This window comes from Cyclopterus lumpus, chromosome 3 (genome assembly GCF_009769545.1).
Source record: "Cyclopterus lumpus isolate fCycLum1 chromosome 3, fCycLum1.pri, whole genome shotgun sequence".
Taxonomy (NCBI): Eukaryota; Metazoa; Chordata; class Actinopteri; order Perciformes; family Cyclopteridae; genus Cyclopterus; species Cyclopterus lumpus.
The window spans coordinates 19,909,758-19,920,975 of record NC_046968.1 but is presented as its reverse complement, the minus strand read 5'-3'; the positions used below and the strand labels follow the sequence as shown (position 1 = coordinate 19,920,975).

At 39.0% G+C, this 11,218-nt stretch overlaps 1 protein-coding gene across 1 annotated transcript in view; it reads right to left on the bottom strand.

The window, feature by feature from the left end:
* Window positions 1-4,020: 4,020 nt before the first annotated feature.
* The window catches only part of LOC117728218 (transmembrane protein 266-like), a 45,798-nt gene continuing 38,600 nt past the window's right edge, over window positions 4,021-11,218 (bottom strand). The window contains exons 9-11 of the mRNA XM_034529020.1: window positions 9,907-10,102; window positions 6,144-6,206; window positions 4,021-5,670 (exon numbers count right to left, since the gene is read on the bottom strand). Of these exons, the coding sequence (XP_034384911.1) occupies window positions 5,039-5,670; window positions 6,144-6,206; window positions 9,907-10,102 (891 nt within the window). The 3' untranslated portion in view covers window positions 4,021-5,038. The remainder of the gene's footprint in view (window positions 5,671-6,143; window positions 6,207-9,906; window positions 10,103-11,218) is intronic.

The following is an 11,218-nucleotide window of genomic DNA, read 5'->3' as shown; positions in this document are numbered from 1 at the left end:
CAATCAAAGGGTTTAATGTTTGTTTTATTTAAGCCTTTCTCATATCTCAATTGTGTGCTTGCTTGTCTCCTCAGTCCTCGATCCTCTATCTTATGACCCAGAAATATAGTATAGTATAGTATGTCAAAAAAGTGACAAAAGTTACAATATAGTATGTCAAAAAAAACTAATATAGTATGTCGAAAAAAGTCATTACATTTCCAGTATAGTATGACAAAAAATGTCAGAAAATAGTTATAGTATAGTGTCGAAAAAAAAGTAAGAAAGAACTCATTGAACTATGTCAAAAAAGGAAATAAATATATAGTAGTTTAATAGTATGACAAAAACGTTTTTTAAAAAGTCATCATATAGTATGTCAAAAAACATGATGTATTATGTTGAAAAAACAAATATAAAAATCACGGTATAGTATATTGAAAAAAGTCATTAAAAAGTCATAATGTGGGCGACTGTGGCTCAGTGGTGAGCAGGGTCGTCCTTCAATCAGAGGATCGGCGGTTCGATCTCCGGCTCCGCTAGTGCATGTCGATGTGTCCTTGGGCAAGACCCCAAAATTGCTCCCGTAGCTATGTGTGAATGTATGTATGAATGTTAGCTACTCCTCATGGGCAGGTGGCTCCTCCAATCACTGTATGAATGGGTGAATGATGTCATATAGTGTTAAAGCGCTTTGAGTGGTCGGAAGACACTCAAAGCGCAAAACAAGTACAGGTCCATAATAAAGTACGTTGAAAAAAATGTTGACAGAAATCATGCAAAAATCTTATTTTAAGATATCAAAAAAAGTTCTGTTATAATATGTTGAAAAGAGTCATAAATAAGTCATACTGTAGTGTGTTTGAAAAAGTATAGTATGGTAAAGAAAACATAGTATATAGCATATTGAAAACAGTAAAAAAAAAAAAATCTTATAGTACATTGAAAAGTCATCACAGTATGTGGGAAAAAAGTAATTTAATAAGTCGTAGTTTAGAATAGTATCAATAAAGTGTGTCTGGTAAATATTTTAGCCTCCTCTCAGCCTGAATTAATAAGGCCAGCCTTATTAAGAAAAGTGTACACTTAGTCTGGCAAGTTTACCTACACATAATGTGTTCATAGTGGTATAACCTTTGCCAAAATGATGATGATTTAATTTAGTGTTAACTGTTGGTTTATTGTTTCGTAATATATGTTTTAATGCTTCATTGAACTCGGGGTGTCTGATCACTCACCTCTGGGCCTTTCTCATTTCTCTGCTTGGTCCTTGATCCTCCAGCTTGATACCCAGAAATAAAGTAAGTATAGTGTGTTGAAACAAATAATACTATAGCAGGTTAAAAAAGTCATAGTATACTATAACCAAAGAAGTCATAGTTTAGTTTTGATGTTTTCATTTAATGTTAACTGTTGGTTTATTGTGCAGTAATATAATGTCTAGTACTTGTATAAAAAGCCAGTCATAAAAGAATGTCAATGAAGTCATAGAAAAGTTGGAGCATAGTATGTCAAAAGAAAAGTCATAAAAACAATGGCGTTGTATGCCAAAAAAGTAAAAATATAGTATGTGAAAAAATCATGAATGCTATATCACTATGTGAAACATATTTGGACTTCATTTCTGTATACCTGTAACTGTTAATGTGACTGGTTCACATTTCACCTGCTATTGTCTGTCCACAAAAGTCCAGCATCTGTGTCAATGTCTTTTCACGCGTGTGACACTGTTATAAGAGTATTGTACTATGAAGAATTCTCATTTCTATATTGCAAGTAAAGGAAGGAGGTCTTTATCATCATGTACCTGAGAGTCGGTAGATGTGAATCAACAATGATCATGTAATGTTAATGCAGTTAAAGTGACTCCCTCTGTGCCATTATTAAAACATTTTAATTATTAAGTGTCTAATGGTCACTGTTAATTCACTTAGCGTCCTGTGAGTGTGACAGGTACTGTACCTCTTGATTCGTCAGAGAGGTCCCAAAAGCAATTTACTTATTAGCATGTCTCCTAAAAGTCTGCTCAAAGTCTGCCTGTCAAAATTGAACACTTAACTGAGACAGGCCTGGCATGATACGTATTGACAAATTGGGTTCATATAAATCATTTAGGCACACCTTTCATTTGGACCTTTGTATTAGCGGAAAGGCATTTGGCATCACGTTTGGTTTACAGTAATCCGCAGTTACTAGCGTATCAATAATTTAGCTTCATCACTGGGCGGTGTTGCTCAGGGTGGAGCTGGAAGTTTCTTTTACATGGCTGGTTGAGCTGGAAGGGCTTCAGATTGGAGGCACAGCACCTTCACTTGAGGCATTGATATCAAGGCAGCTGTGGCAGATAGAGGCTGAGCCAGGGATTTACACCCATATTCAAGAGAATTCCTTTGTGTGTGTATAGGGCCAAGCAGATCATTATTTATTTACTTGTTTCAAGGCATGTGGTTGGCATTGTTGTTTTTGTAAACTAGATTGATGTGATGGCTCTATTGCTAAATGTTACGGATCCAGGTTATCAACTTTCATGTACAAAACACACACACAGCACAGTTGGCTGCTGAAGACAACAAAAACAGGTGCTGATTATTACCTCTCAGAATTTACCTGTGATAAGGGAAACTATGATGGACATGAGTCATATTGGACATATTGTACTTCAATGTAACTTAAATAAGCATCACAGGAGTAGTCAGGTGTAGGTCAAAAACTAAAGATTACTTGTATATGTTGTCACTCAAATTGCTTTCAGTTGGGTACATTCCTTGCTCTCATATTCCCATAAATGAGATAAAATCTTCTCCAATGCCCTAACAATGTAAATACCCCTGATAAACTCTCTAGAAAATTAAATAGAAACATCATTGCCAGAAAAGATGACATTGGCAGTTTGCAGAGTAATTATTTTGTGATTAAGATGCAGTTTTTGGGCTGCATTAACCATTATTAAACAGTTTAGTGTGATGTATTGTTTCCAAACTAGTCTATGGTCTGTAGCGTAAGTCTTAGAGTCAGTGTCATTTTAATTTAGTGACAAGGCTTCAAATGAGTTACTCACGGCGATGAGTCTTCAGTTTTGTGTCTCCAAAAAGAGCTGTACTCAAAATCATTGCAAAATAACACTAATAATATTCTTCTGTGCCAACAGTATTTGTAATAATCACCTTAGTTCACCATATGCACTGTTTCATTTACAAATTAATTTAACAAGGCTGTTACAAACAATCCTCAAACCTAGATCTTCAAATTAAAGGTGCAACATATGAGAATGGGGGCATTTCTATTGCCTCTCAACGGCTCTCAACATGGTGACACCTGAGCCGGTGGCTAACAGTGCTAACAGGACAAACTACAGCAAGCAAGTTAACGGAGCTAACAGGTTTCCCCTGAGGGGGAACCAGAGGGTGGGTACTACGGTCTCTGTAACCGCTGTATGAGCATAGGGAAAAGCGGCGTCCGTGGCCTAGCCAGTGGGGCCCGCTCACATGAACTAATATGTACTAGAAGATATCAACGCAAGGGGAAGCTTAGAACACACACAGGTAGCCTTTACGCCATTACATATTCACATAGCAAATACTTATTTGCTGCTATATTAATGCGCTGACTATCAAATATTATTCTCAGCTTAATTGGAGCCATAATAGTTATTAACAATTAAAACACTCTATGGATACTTGTAAACATTTGACAAGCAACAAAATGGTACAGCAGTTTATCTTCTGAATTAATGATATGAGAGAGTAATTAGGGGGGTTGATACTTCTCACGACACACTTACAATGACTTGACCAATTAGCAGTTGTTTTGACAGGTCTTCCAATGTTAATAACCTTAAATAATTTAGAAATCTCAATGTTTTACGCACATGAAAAGACGATGCTAATGAAATAATGTTGTACGGTGCAGCATGTAACGAGGAGCCTGTGAGAAGAAATTATTTGATTAGAGGCCACATCAGTTTTATCATGTTGCAGGATATATTGTTTACAGCTTCAAGTTATTTAACATGATTTACTAAATTTCAGTAAACTGAGAACAGGTAAGGAAATACTAATTTTTATTTTTGCTATTTTCATTCAAATGACAACACCTGCATTTGGCAATAACTTCCTCCATATCAAGTTTACAAAAGTGTCTGTAAACATTAAAGTGCAAAGAATCTTCTTGCCATTTTGGGCACATGTCTTTCATGCTACAAGCACTCCAATCTAGTTTCATGTAAAGCATCCAGTCACTTACCTTTTCATTTCAACCACACAAATATACCCAACTAATGTTTTTTGAACAAGTGAACAGAAATGCTATTCAATAACTACTGATGATGGTCCATTGTTTCAAATCAAACAAATAGGTGACAGAAAGGCATAGGTAATAACAAAAATTGGCTGTTTGTATAGTTAAGCCAGTCTTATGTACCCTGTAGCTGTTTAAACAAAGAACAGCATGTCTTATCTTAAATGTGATCAATACAAATTAAAATAAACCAAATAACAAGAAAAATGCAATAGAAAAAAATCCTATTAACTGCTTGAAATTCTAAGAACAGCGAACAATGTCTTGGTTTGCAACATGGTTCAGAATTAAAGTTTTTGTTCAGTATAGGCTTGAATGACCCCTTGCTGGTTTTAATTCATTTAAAGTTGAGTGCATTTAGGACCTATTCAAAGTAAGAATTCCTGATGATGAATGTGTCCAATGACACATTGCTGCCCTTCCCCCCATACTGGGTTGTATAGTCGTTGTTGTGCTATATCAGGGAATTTCAGATTTAAAAAAATCCATCAATGAGGAACATGGGAGGTTGGACATTATGGCAAAGGGCACAAGAGTTATTATTATCATTTCTACTTCTTCCACTTCTGAACACATGAAGTTTAGGAGCATCAGTCATCAGTGTTAGCTCGAAGCTAATTTTCAAGCTTCCTCTGAATGGGCTAAGATTGAAATTACACAGCGACAGAAAAAAATTTTATGGGCTTTGTCCTGCCACAAGATTTCAGATATATGCCAAACAAGGTGGCAGTAAAATCAAAGAAAATACTTCTGTAAATGCAGCTTATGTATCAGGCATGTGCCCCAGAGGTGTGTCAGCTGGTCCCAGGAGCCGGTACTTCTCCTCCAGGGATGGCTCAGTGATGCTGCTCTGCAGGTGGATCAGTGGCTTGGTCTGCAACAGTACACAACCCCTCCCCCTGCCTCGTCTCTCCTCTTGGTTTCTGCGGTTGAAGATGTTTATTCTGTTGTCCAGCTCAGGGCTGGCCTTTTCTGAGCCAGTAGGACTGGGAAGCTTAAGGTTGACAGGGTCCACTTCCAGACCCTTTTGAGCAAGGCAGGAGTCTTCCGAGAGAGAGGAGAGTAGCTCCTGCACCACCATGCTGGGGTCCCTGCAGGGGTCCTGGCCTGAGTAGGATGGAGGACAGCAGCGATGGGTGCTGTAGAGGTCCTGAGCTGTGCTGCTGCTGCAGTCTGTCATAGATGAACCCGGGTTGTGGCTACTCAGGCTGAGTGGGCGAGCCGTCAGGCTGCCACTGGACCGGGATATGCTGGTTGAGATGTCACTTACCACGCTTCCCACCCGCTCCATTGCAAGCATCTGGTTTGACTGAATGGGGTTTGGATTGGTGGGGAGGTGAACATCTATGGCTGCCATGGTGATAACTCGGGCACCCAAGCCAAAAGCTCCAGCATCTTGAAAGACATACATTTAGAAAAAGTCAAACCACATAGGTAAAACGAATACGCTCTTTACTTCAAACACAACAAGTGCATAAGGCCCTGTGTCCCAATAGAACCCTTTGCTGACAAAAAAGCTGCCGCAGGATCTGGGTAGCACTTGGGGAACTATTGAAAAAGATGCTGGCTCTATGTGGACACATGACCTAACAGTGTACTTTCATTAATATGAATGCATTTTTTAATTACATTATAGAAAAGCCACCATAAGCACATCATTAAGATTAAGATTCAACTTTATGATTTCCATCTCAACATGTAATATGATAACCTGTATCAGTCAATTCTATGACCAAACATATAAATGTTGTCCAATTAACCTCCATATAACCACCCACAAATACTTTTGAGCCATGGCTTTACTTTCTGTAATTCTATTTACATGTACAAGGAAAGGTATATATAAAAGTATATGTTCAGTAACTTACCACTGCTTGCTTCACTGTAGTATTGGCTGATGTAGTTGTTCATGTCATCACGCACAACTGGATCTGAGTTAATAATGAAAAGATATATAAATTAATTGACCTTATTAATGGTTGTGAATAACAACACCCAAATGTGTTTCTATAGTTGCTGATGTTGTTAAATGTAATTCATATACAAATGAACACCTCTAGTGCAAGCACATATCATTCTGTGACATGTTTTAATGTTTAAATACAAAAAACATAACAAGGATGTGTAATATCCCTACGACTGTACTCTTTAATAACTCTCTGGCTGCATCATTTGTGAATGTGATGCTTTCCTCATCATCTGGTCAAACTCACACCACCATAATAAAGGCATGTTTTTTTTATTGTATGCATCAGAAGCTTTTTATTTTTCCTCTCTATTTCGCCATAATATGATTACTACTTTGTGCACAAAATAATTGGAAACATGTGAGCTTTCCTCCCTCGATATATACATCTGATTCCTTCTTTTCTTCTTCACCCTCCATGACATAAGACTGATACGTCTACAAGATAAAAGCCATGTGTTGTTGTGTTTGCTCTTGTCTGTTCTAAGATATGCATAATATGCATGTTATCTATCACTGTTATTAAAAAAAATTCATTACAGCTTTAATTGCAATGTCTGGTTGTAGAATGGATCATACATAAAGAAATACAAGAAATGGATCAAATACTGTATGGATTTACATAAATATGAATATATATATAACCTTAATACAGAATAGACCATAAATTGCAAGTGTATTACAGCAAATGACCAGTCAAATTATGGTATATAGTGTGACTGACTCATACTGCGAATACTCTGTGTGGCAAAAAATGCAATTGGATTTCATACCATTTTGTCTGTTTCAGTGTTAACCACTCAAAGTAGTGCAAATGAAAAATATCTCTTATGTTTACAACATAATATTGACAGAGATTACTTTTGCCCCAGGCCACAGGTACTTCATTGTCAAGTGGTCAGGATCAAGCAGTGCTACGCTGTGCATTAGCTGCACCCTAGTGCACCACAAATAAACTGGGACAGGGTGGGGTTGGTTTCAGGGATGACAGGAATGGGGGGAAATAAAAAAGAGAGCGAGTGGGAGCTCTTTGTTCAGGCACTGATCCCTCCAGTCTAGCAGGCCTTAGTGTGTGTGGTGAATGGCTGTGATCTGCTGTGCTTCTCTGTTCGCTTGATTGGTCTTGAGCTCACTGTCCGCTGGCTGAGTGCGAACCCAAAGTACCCTGAGTGCTAGCCCCTCTCCCCTGGGACATGCTGCAGACTCTGATGGGTAATTTCATTTATTTTTCAGTCTAAAATATTAATCCTTGAGCCACCCCTGGAGAGGAGGCATTGCACTCACTAAAACAAGACTGAGACAATCACTCCACAATTAATAACACATGAGTCTTAAGAAAAAAAAGAATGGTCTGTCCAGCATACATAAAAAGGCTCTGCCCTTCTTCCTGTGACAGTCAAGTTACTGGGCTGTCATCTTTCTGTGTAAAAAGAGAGGTGGCACGCTGAGATCCTTTTAGTTCAAATCTGATAGTGATGGGTATCAGTTCTACATCACGGGTGAAGTAGTGTGAGAGGAAGATTAGCAACTAATGTTGATCCAGATAAAGTGAACAAGCCACAGGGGCGACAGTGCAGGCAGTGTGGTAGCACTGGGGGTCTGTAGAGAGAGATATTCCAAATACAAGAAGCACTTTTCACAGCAGCCATTTTGACATGTCACTGCAGGGTAAACGCAGGCGTAATTAATAACATTAATTATGGCCCTGTTCCATTTAGGTGGGCCAAGGCCCTGGGATCCAACTGTGCATGCTGGCTCAATGGAATGGCTGTGACACACTAAGTCATTATATGAATCATTTCTGTTATATGCATGTGTTGTAACTCTGTTGTGTTGTTCATTCTGTACACATGACATCTATTGTACTTCTGTCCATCTGGGGAGAGGGATCCTCCTCTGTTAAAGGAGTTTCTCCTGTTCCGATGTGAGGTCTCGGACAGAGGATGTCATATGTGTACAGATTGTACATCTGTACACATATGACATAAGCAAATGTGTCATTTGTGATTTTGGGTTTTACAAAATAAAATTGAATTGAATTAAATAGAATGAGGCCATAATTCATTTCACTAATTACACCTGTGTTTACCCTGCTATCACATGCTGCTGTGAAAAGGGCCGATGGCGAAGTCGGACTGTCTATCTCTGTGAAAACATTTATGGTCCCTCAAAGGATGAAGATTTTGGTCATCCCGTAAATTGTAACTCTTGGGCCATTATCAGGCTGACATTTGTAGTGTTGAGTAAAATGTCTCAATAACTAAGATGGATTGCCATAAAATGTGGTAAGGACTTCCATGTGCCTCTTAGGATGAATTAAAATAACTTTAGCGATCTTCTGACTTTTCATCTAGTGACATCGATTTGGTTTGACTTGCAAATTACATTTCCATCTGCCTTAGCTGCACTTATGGTGCTAACTAGCAAATGTTGGTATGGCAACACTCTAAATAAAGATGATGAATGTTACCATTTAGCTCAAAGCACTGCTGTAGTTATAGCTTGGCTACAATCCTCTGTCAGTATATGAGAGTAAACTCCTAGATCATTGATTAACACTGATTGTCACTGAATGGTCTTCAAATCTCCATGGTTTGGTAGTTTAAGGCGACGACACCCTTTTATCTCCCCTTGACATTCACACACTCATCAGGCCACTGCCTTGATGAGAGTTCTTGATAGTTTGATGGCATCATGCGAGCGAATGTCGGAGAAGCCCATTGAGAGCGCGCGATATTGAGCAATACACATAAAGTTTGCTTGATTTGAGTTGACCTGACATGACTTGAGCCCTGTGGCCAAAGTGCTCATCCTAGTGACCATGTTTCTGTAAAAAGCCCCACTTGTTTCTGAGAGCCAGATTTCCCACTATGCCCTTGGGGTAATATTGTGGCCGCCGTGGAGCCTCCTGGTGCACTATTGTGGTTTGCAGGTGAAAGGGAACAGATGTTGACAGGAGCCCACTCTCCCCGAACAAGGCACAATGCACTGAGCACTCTGTACCTGAAATAGTGGTCTGGGATAGCTAGGTCGGCCTCACCACGAAGGGGGTGGTAAGAGAGATAGTTGGGGCAAGACAGAAGCCCATGCAAGCTGACGTAGTGTCAGAGAACATGCTTGTTTTCTCCAGGATTCACCAGATCCTAAAAGCTTTTTTACCCTCATATTGATCCCGGAGCGCCTGCGGGCAGATGGGTGTTGTGGGCGAGCACAGAGGGCTAAGAGCCCGTACTGGAAGATGCTCCAGGGCTACTGCTCCAGATTAACTATACACTGCTTTGGCATCCAGTTCACCTGATGTTACACTGTTAGAGACTTTTTGTTCCACATAATTATGTACATACTTTATGCTGCACCTCTCTTCTGGTTTGTCCTGCTGCTTTTTCAAGCAAACACTGCACCTAACATGGTGTGTATTCAAATAAGCTTATCGATGCATTCATTTTCTGTTTGTGAATGATTGTGTTCATTCAAAACTACTGCATTAACCTCCCTGCAGAACATCTCGTAGATACAATTTGTGTCAGAAGGGATTATAGATTAATTCTTTATAATTCAACTGTCTGGCATTTTCTCACAGTTTTTAGAGTTTAGAAACCCTTATCACATTTAGCATATCTAGCAACCCAGTGCCTAAAAAGTCTGCTTTGGAAACCATACTATACCTGCAGTGACATGAGGCTCCCTGGGGTTTCTCTGGCCACCCTCATCGTCAGACTCCCCGGGAGTCAAGCCTTCTACAACCTGAAAACTCCTGCCCTGTTTGCCCCATACATGATGAATCTGCATGGCTGCTTCACGTTCTGCCGCAAGGTCCAGGTCCTGCTGGGCTAGATGGGCCCTCAGCTGTCTGATCTCAAACTGGAGACGGTTGGTGTATGCATAGAAAAAGAGAGGGAAGGCAGCAGGTTAGTGACTGTAGAAATGGAACGTAAAAAGGATGAGGGAAGAGGACAGAGATGGAAAAAATGATGGGGAAGGTAATAAAGAAAAGACAGAAGAGAGAGCACAAGGGAGAATGAAGTGGAAAAGTAACAGTAACATATACTCTGGGACTGTGACACCGTCCCAGACACGCATAGCTTGTCTACCTTGTAGGTTTAGAGGTTTATTAATGGTGAGCTGTTTTCAGCCTTAATCCACATGCATTATCTAATGATGTGTTGGGTAATGTAAGCTTCACTGATTTACAGCTGCTTTATTGATTTCCGGTGTACTGGCTGAAAGAATACATGCAACCCATTGACAAGAAAACATTTCAGCAGCAAATTTTGTAAACGGAAGGGAATAAAAAATAAGGAAAACACATTGAGGGGATTTTACAAATCATACATGCACAGGGTAGTACCTTCAAATATTTCACATATAGTCTTATATGAACCATTAGGATAAGGTATCAACTAGTGCCTATATATATATGAAGAGCAATTTGATACACATGATTCTTGAAAGGATATGATCATTTCCTTTTTAATTTTAATTGTAATTAATTTATATAATTATTATTTATTTCTGGTCTCAGACCTGAACTTAGATGATCAATTTAAGGTTAAGTATTTATCAATATGTATTTTAGCCTGCATTTTTTCCATATGGGATCATGAGTTTGTGTCCTCTGAGGAATCATAATAAAATAGGTGGGAGGACTGGACCTATTTGTAAGGTATTGCTGCCCTCCTCTGGTGGTAAATGAACTGACAGTGTATTATAGGCTTATGAGGCCATAACCATTTACTCTGTCAGCTTTCTTAACTGGATGGTGATATGACTATAAATGAACTATACATTGACTATACAGCTGAGAGTGAGATACTTCTACAATGTAATGGTGCTTTTACTATTGGCATGAAATATAACATACATTAATTGTGCAAAACTATGGCTAAGTTTAAAGTGGCATTCTTCTAAACCACTGTAATTTCTACCATCATACAGAATTGAGGCTGTGGATCCATTCCAATAGCGGAGAGTTGTTAA